We start from the raw sequence: 12,873 nt of genomic DNA, 5'->3' as shown, positions 1-12,873 counted from the left end.
TGCCATCTTGTCTCTAATCCTTTTTGGCTGAAGTTTGACATGAGTGACGCTGAGTGAGGAATGCAATTCAATGAACGTACAGAGAATTCACTTAGAGGTAGTCTAGAGGAAGTCTTTAGGGGACTCTACAAATGTGCGCCTACAGGATACAAAGTGTTCCCGACTGACCCTCAACAGAGGACCGTCTGTTTTAGCCATTCGACTACGTAAGGCAAAGGGAATGGATTTACCTTCAGCTGAAATCTTAAAACCACCTGAAAAGCGAGTCAGTTTAATGGCATGTGAGACACTGTGGCCGGCACAAAGTGTGTCATAGGGGACAAAAGAGTAACAAAGTACAAGTGACATCAGTGTATGTGAAGATTAGGTTAATGGGCTTTGGAGACTCCAGTGCAATGACGTGACCATCTCTGGCAACAGCATCACAATCTTCCCATCTGAGGTCAATCACTTCCCCAAACATCTGCAGTCTGGCTTCAGTTTTCTCATTACCGGAGGGTCGGCACGAATAGTGGAAATAGTGATTAGTAGAGAAAGTTGGCGTGTTGTAGTGCTGGTAGTGGATATCAGTGAGTGATAGCATTCACAGACACATTAAAGATTCTCGTGCACACTGACTGAGTGATGTTGGGAAAAGGTGACTGCTGTTAGATGTCAGGTTCTGAGTCTTATCTCTTCCTGCGGCTGAAATGACTAAAAGGCTATCAGCCTTTAGCTCCACAGGCACGAAGGAAGCCCCCCTCCCACCTTCCTCAGTATCTGTTTGAAGCTCCTCTCGCCCCCTTTCCTCTTCCACATCCTCATCCTCTCCACAATGAGGAGACTCAGCGGTGCATTTCCCCACTTTCATTATCTTAGCCAGACTCCCAGTGCTTTATATAGACAGTAAATAAAGGGCTTTATTAGTTATGTAACACTACTTTTGGTGGTTGTGTTGGTGTGGCTATGGGCAGACTCCATTTCTACACTTGGAACTGACTCTGAGCTAAAGCTTTCTCCCAACACTTAATGTCCAATCATAGCTTAGCAAGTACATTTTCTCAAGTACTGTACTTAAGTACAGATTTGAGGTACTTGTGCTTTACTTGAGTCTTTGATGAGACTTGTCTTTTCATGACACTTAATACTTCTACTCCATGCCACTCACGGTATCGAGTTGCGAATGAGAATGGACTGTGAGATCTGACTGAGATCTGATCACTCTGTCCAGTTCAAACAATCAAGTGCAATCCAAACAGGCCCGTCCCCGCCCGTCAACAATTATTATTTTAAGAATAATTTTTTTTTTTTTTTTTGTTGTTGTTTTTTTTTACTCTATAGTATAGTATATATTTCTAGTCTGTAGTTTTCTTTGTTGTCTATCAGAGACAGTCAGAACGATGTAGAAGGTGAAGACAAACTTGACGAGGATGAAACAGGCCTACCTGATTGTAAAGACAGTTACTGACAGAAAGGATATATTACAGATGAGGGAGACACTTCAGCAGTGTTAGCATCAGATGAGAGGGAGACAAGCCGCTGCTACCTCGCTGGGTTGGGAGAGTCATGCACAATTATGTATTTCCGTCCACATAGTTGTTGTTTGTGGATTGCATTACACATGTGTTCAATGTGATTACAGCCCATCCCTGAGCGCCTCCGGAGGTGGTTTGACCAATCAGATTACAATCCATCCTCAATGCGTTTTGGTTGCATTTACACCTGCAATATGATCCCCTAAATTGCACTTTATTGCAAGGTGTTAAGTAGTCAAAAGTTACTACAAATTGCATGAGCGAGAACAGGAAGCTTGACAGGCATAGCAACAAGGCTGAGGGGCTAAGTACAGGGTCATACTGGTCAAACTAACTTAATATTCCACCAAAAGTCAGTTGAATTTCAATTACTAACAGCTTCAAAGGTGGCTCTGAAGCTGAGGATCACATCAAACAGTTACTCTGCTTGTTTTCACACAGTTACAATAGATCCTAGTAGAAACCTAGAGTCAATGCAACAAAAAACCTCTGAAACCACTCCTGCAGCATGAATCACTTCTCAGCTGTACGTCCACTATGTCCAAAGCACTCATAGTTTCTCCATGACTAGCTAAATACAATACTTTCGTGTCACACTCCTCAAAGCTCAAAAGCTAAACCAAATGTAGCCTACTTAGTCATCCTTTGGCAAAACAGTGTCTGAAAATAATATAAAACTCTAAAATTGACTTTAAGGAGTCCTGCTCTTTGATTTGCAACATTGCACATAATTGCCTAACATACCAAAGATACAGTATTAAAGGGGCAGTTACAAATTTATAAAATCCAATTGTACATATTGTCATATCGCTTAACCTTGCAGCTAACTCCTGCAGCTGTAGTCAGATATGTGAAGAAACTGTGCAGAATAAAGACTAAAACTTTTTTTGTGCCCTGAATAAACAGTCACATTAAGCTGTCTCAGGCTTTTAGAGTAAAGAGAGCCTTCCAGTAGCCATTCATGATTCACTACAGATTTAAGCTCTCTTTCAGGTCAGCAGGCCTGCACAGAGCTGGGGTTACAGCTTGGCATGTCCTTCACCAGACGCCCACCTTTTTCTGTTTGGGCCTGCACCAAATAAACAACTGTGGGGGAGGACAGTCATAATTACCACAGAGCTAAGAGCTACAGTCTGTGAAAAAAAGAGGAGGTTCAGCGAGCATGATCTCATGGCCTCCTCCCTTCCATAATTCACCACAGTGAGTCAAAGTGGCCCGAGATTTGGCCTCAGACAACACAACCATGGATACACACCCTTCACACACAAATGGAGATACGCATGCGCTGTCAACTCACCTTTTTAAAGGTGAATCAAGAGTAAGAAAAGCTCCAGCTGAATGGGTAGAAAGTAAATATTTGGGTGGCAGTTGCTCTGAGTGACAGCTCTGAGGGTGGAAACAAGCCACCATGTGTTTTAAACTTCTGACCACTTGGGGTAAAAGTTCACAGAAGGCTCCATGAGAATCAAACATAATTCTAGCAGTGGGAGTTGTGGTGCTCGTAATGAATGTGTTCGGCTGAAACTTTTCATTTACCTTGATGAACGGTGGACGCCACAGGAATGAAGAGGAACAATTAAAGGTTAGAGGGACTGAGTTAGGTTTAAGATCTCTCTGTTCTCTTTAGATCAGAGTGCAAAACACAAGCACATTTTTCTTGTCTGGGTCTACATGGACAATTATGAAGAGCAGTTATGTTGATAGGTTTTCAGTGTAATGAGTCCCACAAGTGCTCATTTCAGTGGGCCCCCAATAAAATTTGTAGAAACACACACACACACACACACACACACACACACACACACACACACACACACACACTGAGTGCTAGCATTTACCAGGAAGTCACTTCCCCATATAAAGCTTCAAATCTCTGGAGGATTCTGAGTCACCACTACAATGAGTTAAGTGTTCAAAAAATCAGTTGCTTCCCCTTCTAGTCTCTCACACATTTTACCAAATCAGATTAAATTTATATACTTTCCTTTCACACATTGAGACTATTAACAAAACAGAATCTCGTCTTGCACAAGATATATGTGCAGACATAAAGAAAATGGTGGCTGCCGTTGAAATTATTCTTGTCTGCTGGACATTAAACCCTCATGTTCATCTATTAGTGACCACATGAGGTAATTTACCAATACCAAGTTTTTCACTTTGATTTTTGAAACAAAATGGCCACGATCAGTAGCCGCAGATGCAGCGGAGCCAGTCCCTCCTGTGATAACTGACACTATGAATACGGGATCCAGTCTGAGCAAGACAGATGTGCAGACAGTAAGAAAATAGTGACCACTGTTTTGTTTTTTTTGGTTGTTTTGTTTTGGGGGTTTCTGACGACAGGGCTTTTATTGTTAATTTCTATTATTTCACAGTTGTTCAGGGAGCATTCAAATGTTGTGGCGGGAAGTAATCATTCTTTTGATCAACAATATGCACCAAAAACTAAAATATACGTGTTGTGTGCACATCTCACCTGCAATCCCTTGCAGCAGTCCACACACGTTGAAGATGCTCTTCTTCATGATGCTTTGGAAGCACATGGTGAAGACCGAGATGAACGCCACAGCACACAGCAGCAGGATCCCTGCCGCCAGGAAGATAGAAGTAGCCTGCCAGAACCCGCTGGCAATCTCCCCAAAGTGTATCGCGTACGGTCCGCACAGTATTCCACGCTTCAGGTGGGGCAGTTTTATACAGCGGCCATAGATTCCTAAAGTTGGTCTGTAGGCTTCTCCGGCTGTGGTGGCCCCATGGGGGCCGAAGACAGCATCAGGGGTTCGAGGGTATCCTACCAGCCAATCAGTGCTCATGAAGGCGATGAGCTCTCCAAAGGCGGCCACAATACTCAGCAAAGTCCACAGCATGGAGCGGCAGGTGACAATGACATGGCACATGCTGACGGTGGCTGGGGGCTCCCTCTGTTCAGGTTCTTAGCACTGCTGAGAGGTGGAAAGGTGGAGCGTGAGGCCCTCAAAAGACGGAGATCTGAGGTTGTGATCCTTCTCCAGTGGAGATGTGAGAGTGAGTGAACACTTCACAGGAATGAGTAGGTGACGCTGCTGTACACAGAAGGTTCACGTCAATGATTCACAGTCTGCCGCTTCCCTCTCTTTTTCTCTGCTTCTTTCACTTCTTATCTCCTGGTGTTGTTTCAGCACAGCTGTTCTTCCTCCTCCTTGAACTCACCCTCCTTCTGTCCGCTTGGTCTTCAGACTCTTATTCTGTCTGGTTTTTGGTGTCTACATTGTATTGAAGTTGTGCTCCCTAAGCCAGCCCGCTGGCGTCACATCAGACACACCTAGGAAATAAAACAGAGAGACAGAAGGGGGTGAGTGCTTTAATTGCATGTATAAAATGTAATTGCATGTATAAAAGAAGCTTGAAGATGATCAGTCATTTTTGTTTTGTTTGAGGAAGTGCAGCTCTCCTGTTTCTCCTCTGTCATATTTGGAAAAGCAGACATGTGGAGGAGGAGCAGAGAGAGGAGGAAGGGAAGCTTCTGGTGTCGATCTTCAGGAGAGGGTTTAATGAGTTGTGTGGGGATGTGTTCATTTGAAGTGGGCCTCTTCTGTTTTCAGTGTGTTTATGTGTAAGGATTGTGATCAGGACACTCATGTTCTCTACTCCCAGTGTATCTTCATGACTGAGGTTGTGAAGATGAAAACTAGAGAAAACATTAAGCATGCCTTGGTTTGTGTGTGTGGAAGTGGAGACGGAGGTGGGAACAGCGGGATGAGAAGCGGATGCAGACAGAGAGAAAAACAAGCCAGAGGCCTCTCATTAAGCAGCCCACACAGCTGACCCGGGGTCAGCCAACGGTTGATAACACAACAGCTTGTCCAGCTGTCACATGACCGCTGATAACCTCAGAGACATCCACCCCTGCTGCACTGCTGAGTCAGTGACACTACAGTACAATGAGGAAGCTGCGAATGGTGTCAGTTCATAAAAAGGCAACGTCTTTCACCAAGGCCTACACAACCGACACACAATACACCCAAATTTGTCACAGGGTCACAAAAATATCTTGCTTAGTGCTGACTGCTGTTCTGCAGCAGTGATTAAAGCTATAACCAGTTCATGATTTTTTTTTTTACACTTGCTGAATGTCAAGAAAGTCTTCACACTGCAAATCCTGTAGTGCACAGACAGTGAGTTTCAGGCAACAGGAACAGAGGTTTGCATGAGTAGTGACAGCCTTCGGGGCATAAAACAAAAAAAGAGCCGATAAAGAGAAGCTCAAATTTTATCAGCAAAAAAAAGTTACAAAACAGATGTCGCTAAATGCTAGATACAAAGTTGCGATGGGAAGTGCTAACTGAAAACAACGAGTCTGCTGCCATGCTAGCAGCTGTGAGGCTGTACTTCGGCATAGTGGTGCTTTGAGCTAAATGCTAACATGCTCACAATGACAATGCTAACATGCTGATATTTGGCAGGTATAATGTTTAACATGTGTACCGTCTAAATGAAGTATATTAGCATGCTAACACTTGCCTACTAGCGTTAAGTAGGCAACTTCTGAAGCTGATGAAAGAACTGTTTTGGGGAGAAATGGTTCAATATTTTGAAATAGCTTATTCCATTTCTTGCCAGTTAGGTCACATGCAAAAGAGTTGAAAGAAATGATAGCAATTAGCTTAGCTTTACATAAATAAAGACTAGAATTACCGCCTCACGATTATACGCATCTGCCAAACAGTGAAGTTGCAGTTACAGTTTACATCAATGTCTGTCCAGACTCATATGGAGCGATGACAGCTGACAATGTCTCACATGTGGATGTTGCTACAAAGAAGCTGCAAATTGTAAAACATGGATGTTTTAAACACATCTTTGACCCGGCAGCACAGAAGATCTATACTATTAGCACAGTTTCAAAGTGGACACCCAAGATTAATGTCACCAACAGAGAAACCGGTGAAATACCACATTTACAAGAATGAGACGGATTCAAGGTCACAGTGACCTTGACCTCTGACCACCAAAATGTAATCAGTTCATTCTTGAGTCAAAGAGTATGTTTGTGCCAAATTTGAAGAAATTCACTTTAGGTGTTGTTGAGATATCGTGTTCACAAGAATGGGATAGACAGACAGATAGATGGATGAAGGGATGGACAGACGGATGAACGGACAGACGACCCAAAAAAAAAAATGCCTCCAACCACAACTGTCACCAGCTCTGAGGTATAAAGATGTCCCTGCCAACACTTTAAAGACACACTGAAATAATGGGTTGCTTTATGAAAAGTTGGGTGCTATCACTGTTTTGTATTTTTTAACTTTGGATACAGCCTTTTCTCCCTGCTTCCTGTCCTTATGCTAAGCTAGGCTAACTCTCAGTGAGTAGGTGTATTTCATGTCACACTACTCCTTGTATGGTGGATTACTTCTCTAAGCAGAAAGTCCTTGAATCACCCCTTAATAGGAGAGCCTGTTCCATTGTATAACCATTTGCTATAAAAGGTCTAGTCCTTGTGTCTCTGACGGAATTACAACCGGCCTATTTCACTAATACAAAAATTACATCCAAATTATGGGCCTCATTTTCACACCTTGTTTTCTGTTTTTCTCAAGTTCCTGCCTTCTTTTGATGACAAAACCACAGACTCCAGTAAATGGACAACACAGTAAGAAAATAAAGACCCTTTTCATCATACCTATCTTGAGCCCTTAGGATTCCTGAAAGATCTCGAGAGATTCAAACAGTCAATGACTACTTCTTTTCAAGTTATGAAAAGTTGTAGATTGTATCTATGAAAGACATTTAAGCAGTACATAGATTAAAACACAGAAGTTGGACTGCATTACAGGCCTTTGTGTTCATGTTATAAATACAGCTCTGGGCCCAAACTGACAGTTGTTTCTTCCCTTTGAGTTTTTTCCTGCACTGCCTCTCGGGAGTCTCTTAGTCATTCTCCAACCAGTGTTTGGCAGAGCAGCAGAGGGATCCGGGGGCCGCTGTTGACACGTGTGCTGCCCACACTGCGAGGTTTCCATCTCTCAGCGCCCCTATGGTATGCCCTTGCAGCGAGGGTCGCGGGAGCCACGGCTGTCCCTTGTGGTCACATCCTAGCGAGTGTGTGAGCGAGTAAGAGCATTACACAAACTTTGATCTTTGTCATCCTGTAGAGATATCAACAACAGTTCTCTTTTTCCCCCTTCTTCTTTTCCAGCAGAGAAAATGACCCAGATCTGTGGTCTCTGTTACAGTACAGGGTGGTGTGTGTGTGAGCTAATGTCGAGAATGTTTGGACTGTGTAAAACAGATGAGATCATAAGAACAGGCACAGACAGCCTCTGTGGATTTGGACCAAAATTAATTTTATGAATCACAAGCCGTTCTCGTTGCCTCACCATGAACAGATGCAGGAACAGATGCAGACTCACATTCACTAGCTGGACATTTTTGAAACCCTTCCCACCCCCTCATAAAAAAAGACCACTGACGTCCCAGAGGTACTTTGACGAGACTCATGTTTGACGTAAGGATTTAAGACAAACAGGCAAGTCCGAAGTTTTGGGGTCAAACATTTGCTGGCCAGTTGCACAGACTAATTCCTCACTGACAGGAATATTGTTGGAAAACACTTTGGAGCTGAAACAATTCGAACCAGCTGGGGAGATACGGAGCTTTGAAGACCTGGACACTTAACCTATGACCTTTCTTAGCTCCAGTGTGTTTGCATCACGTGCCTGGTGGTTACACAGTACCTACTAGTGGGTCTCAATTTATCCAAAGCTGCCCTTAAATGTGGGTTAGTAGATCTAAAACAAGTCTGGGCAAGTCTGATTCTATTAATGTACCTGGTATTTGTCACAACATACGGCCAGATGTCTGCTCACTGTTCCCAGACAGACGGATTTAAGCAGTTATCATGAACAGAAGTTTCCCAAGACAGAATGAAGCATGGTAGTCTGTATATGTGAGACTTGAGGTGGATTTATGATGTCCTTTATGCTCCCGGAGTAACCAGGGGGGAGACCCAGGATTATTTCAGGCTCGGTTTACATACACAGAGGAGTTTACAAGCCTCAGACTGCACCCACCACCCCGTTGACCCCCAACACTAATCCCCATGCAAGCACACACTTACAAGACTCCCTGCCATCTGACATATGCTCCCCCAAAGTCTGAGCTATAAGGGAACTTCTCTACAGTTGGACCTCTGTTTCCTTGCAGCTTTTACTTCCTGAAAGAATTAATATAAAATTCAGGATTCACTTGTGATCAATAGTGTGTTAAAGATGCCTTACTGGCCACAGAGGAAGACCATTAACATTCAAACTAAAATAAATAAGAGTCTACAGCCATGCTAGCAGCTCTGTGGAGCTGAACTTAAACCAAGTGGTGCTTTGAGCTAAATGCTAATATCAGCATGCTAACATACTCACAATGTTCACCGTCTTAGTTTGGCTTGTTAGCATGCTAACATTTAATAACTAGCATTAAACACAAAGTAGGCTACAGAAGAGGCTGATGGGAATGCCATTTGTTTAGCAGGTTTTTCGTTATGAACAAAATATTCAAAATTTGGAAGTTTGGTCGGATGAAAAGTTGGACAGCGGGATAACCACAGTTATTACAATTTATCCTGTGGGTAACATGAATGTATGTTCCAAATTTCATGATAATCCATCCTATAGTTGTGGAAACCTCATGGTGGCACTGCAGAAAAAGTAAGAAAAACTCATTAGGCTTTAACCTCTGGGAACCATGAATCTGCATGAATCATATATGCACCAAATTTCCTGATAATCCATAGAAAATAACTGTCAAGACATGTCACTAAAAGTAAAAAATTTCAAACTCGTGGTGGCACTTAAGGTAAAGTCAGGATCACTAAAGTCTGTAGGATTCAATCTTTGGGGGACATGAATGTCTACACCAGATTTCATGACAATCCAATCAATATTTATCTCATGGTGGTGCTGGAGGAAAAGTCAGGGAATGACTGCCGTTGTCTGACTTCAACCTCTGGGAACCATAAACCAAGTGCATGCACCAAGTTTCATGGCAATCCATCAAACAATTGTCAAGTCACTAAATGCCAGAAATGTCAACCTTACAGTGGAAAAACGAGATAAGTCAGGAGATCACCAGTGTCTGTAGGCTTCAACCTTTGGGGAGCATGAATGATTTCAAGGTAATCCATCACATAATTGTCAAGACATGTCACTAAAAGTCAAAAATGACAAGGATGACTGTCATGGCAAAACATGAAATCCCCAGGGATCACCAAAGTCTGTAGGCTTTTACCCCTGGGGAACATGAACCTCTGGACTAAAGTGGTGAACCAACCCACCAATAAACAAATACTGCCATCTCTACAGCCATGCTGCTACTACAACTCCTGTTCATAGTTGTCCACTCAGCCTTTCCCTTATCACACCAACAAAACAGCAGGAAACACCTTTCCACACTGCCACTGACCGGAAACAATCTACATATCTATGGACATGCCATGACTAGAGTGACGCATCACCATGGAGAGTGTTTGTTTAGAGCTGGATGAGGGGTTTAGGGAGAGTTTATGTAGGTCTAAATGCTGAGAGCACTGGAGATAAGCTTCTACAACATGTACGATGGAGCATCTACAAGCTTCTATTTTGGATTCCCTTACATGTCCAGCCCACAACTCTCTCGCCTTAGGTGACCCAAGAAAGCAAAGCAATTTTAAAACAAAGGGAGTGCTTATAATCTGTGAGGATCTGTTTGAATGAGAAGCCCCTGCAGCTACTGAAAGGGAATGCGGGACATGATTGGTCACAGAGGACCTCAAATACTAGTCCTGTCACACATTCTTGTCTCATAACAGCTCTGTTTAAAGATAAACCACATGGCAGAATGTCAAATATAGCAAAAGCACTAGTAGTTTGTCTTACTTTGGGCACTGATCTGATTTTGTGTCATTTCAAAGCTCTTGCGCAGGCGTTAAAGGACAGAATAAGTCTGTTATTTAAGGAAAATTGCAGGGTCTAATAGTTATAATAGAAGTCAATAACAAAAGGAGTGGATAGTCAGGTTTTCCACAGCAAAGGAGCCAGTCTTTCCAAACACTTCTGCACATCTGCTCAGCATCCCGGAGCTTGTGATTCAGATCTAAAACATAATATTTACACCCTATTACATCAGCCAGGATCCCAGGACAGTAGTATGAATGAGTGACTCAAGTGTTCACCCTTCAGTAGGTTAAATGGGGAAATGAATGCAGGATAATTAAGAAAATTAAAACAATAGTCGAACCTGTCTCCATTGGTCTGTGGATAGTCCAGCTCTCCTGGAGATGTGGCTCCTGTGCCTTGACTCTCCTCCTCTGCTCACACACTTTTAATGCCTCTCTCTCCCTCTCAAGACTCTGACTCCCGGACCCTCCCCACGTCCCTCCTCCCTGGACCGCCACGTCTCCTCTGATTGGCTTGGCCTGATACTGGAGCCACACTTCTTGAGAGAGTCCACATGGTGGCCATATTTCAGTGCTGAATCTGGGTTAAAATAACAAGAGCTAGAGCTGCAGAGGGTCTCTTCTCTTTCTCTCTCTCTCTCTGTCTCAGTTTCTCTCACGTCCTCGCTCTGTTTTTGTTGCTCTCTGCACACTTTCAATCAGCCAAGACCAACATCTTATTAGCTGCCTAAATGAGAATTTCATTTTCACTTTCTTCACAATAAACAAGTAAACCTTATGTACATACCATTAAGTATAGATCTGTAAAAAACTATACTTATGTTAAAATACTGTTGGTATATTCAAACTAAATTGGCCCACGTTTCAGTTTATAAGTGTACATTAAGTGCACTTCCTCCTAACACAACTACTGTTATGTGTAATTTTGGACCTTCCGCATCCATGTGCCCGTGTAGCAAACATACTACAGACTTCTGCTGACTTTTGGTTTAGCTCTCCGCTAATTTGAATGGGGATAAAATGACTTTATCATACAGCCCTTTAAGACTTTAAAAATGTTATCAGATTGAATGGATCAAAACCTGACAGTAAAAGAAGTGATTTCTCAGGGGTTATGATACTAAAAGAAATTATCCACTGATTTACAGACGACTAAGTCTTTTTGGGCCCAGTGGCAACATGTGACGGACCCGGAAGTTGTAATTCCATGGTTTGGCCACTATATCTAATTGGCTTCAAAGCCACGCACTGTTCCCAGGGTCTTGGAGAAAGTGTGTCACACGGAATTCCACAATGAAATACAGTTAAATAAATCAATGTATGGGAAACACCGTGTTACTGTATAAAGTGCTTGCATATGCTCATGATCATCAGATGGGAGGGACTAAAGACAGAGAAGGGGGAGCTGCAGGAGGAGGGTGTATTTTCAAATTCTGCCATTTTTTTGTTTGTCTTTTCCACATTTCTCCCTACGCAACGCAATCTCATCCCAACTTCCCAACATAAAATACAGTCAGTGGACTTACCATCAACATCATTTGCTGCCCACCCTTACAGGGTCTTCCCAACTCTTCATATCACATAGTTGCTGTTGGAATTACAAACTCACGCTGCCCAGCAATGTATCATACTGCCACAAAATGTGCTTTTTTGTGTTGGTGTCTGATGCCGAAATTACTGACAAAGCGGCAGAATTTGACAAGTTGGGAATGAAAACGGGCTGGCCCACCCAGATATGAGTACTTTTTCAACCACTGTTTTAAAATGAACTCAAAGTGAATTGTGCAAGTGATATTTTGAACATAAAGTACACTTAACTTGGAAGTACACTAGTAGTAGTATTACTTAAATTGTGCTTAAAAGGGGCACTTACATGCCAGTTGAAGAGCATGTATCCGATGCCGGTTTTATTCCGACCCATGGCCTTTTGCAGCGTGTTTTCACCTCCCCCCCTTTCTATCTATCTGTACCATCAAATAAAGCAAAAATGCCCCAAAAATCTTTTAAAAAGTGCTTAAAGAAAACACAAAAGCTTAGCTAGTGTACATTTAATGCAACAAGCGCACTACTAGTTTACTTGTACTGTGTAGTCTGAACTGACAGTATACTGACAGTGGGCCTATTAGTTCACTACAGGTAACTATTATCATTAAGTTTGTATGTAAAGCTTACTTTAAGTCAGAGACATAAAACTTGCACACTGATAACCAATGAAACACAACATACATGCTGTTACATCCCACTTCAATCAATAATAAATACCTAACAGATCAGATAACTGCCTGGATGCCCAGTCGACTGACTGGTAGAGCCGATGGTTCACTGTCTAACTAATGGATTACCTTTCTGGCTGATGGGAGCAAAGTGTCCAAGGATTGCTTACAGCAGCAGTGGGATGGATTCAGCCAACACTGCAGTCAGCTGCAGCGTTTGTCTGACTTTTGT

General features: G+C 42.7%; 1 protein-coding gene across 2 annotated transcripts in view; it reads right to left on the bottom strand.

Annotated features, from left to right (window-relative positions):
- lhfpl2a (LHFPL tetraspan subfamily member 2a) overlaps positions 1–12,873 on the bottom strand; it is a 62,472-nt gene that overhangs the window by 9,181 nt on the left and 40,418 nt on the right. The window contains exons 1-2 of one of the 2 annotated variants that reach the window (XM_033646146.2): positions 10,770–10,882; positions 3,994–4,818 (exon numbers count right to left, since the gene is read on the bottom strand). In XM_033646146.2, coding sequence (XP_033502037.1) covers positions 3,994–4,414 — 421 coding nt within the window. In that variant the 5' untranslated portion in view covers positions 4,415–4,818; positions 10,770–10,882. Of the gene's footprint in view, positions 1–3,993; positions 4,819–10,769; positions 10,883–12,873 lie in introns of those variants that run through there. The other variant, XM_033646145.2, reaches the window with a different exon arrangement.

This window comes from Epinephelus lanceolatus, chromosome 19 (assembly GCF_041903045.1).
Source record: "Epinephelus lanceolatus isolate andai-2023 chromosome 19, ASM4190304v1, whole genome shotgun sequence".
Lineage (NCBI taxonomy): Eukaryota > Metazoa > Chordata > Actinopteri > Perciformes > Serranidae > Epinephelus > Epinephelus lanceolatus.
Note: the sequence above shows the minus strand (reverse complement) of the source record. Positions and strands in the feature narration are given on the sequence as shown.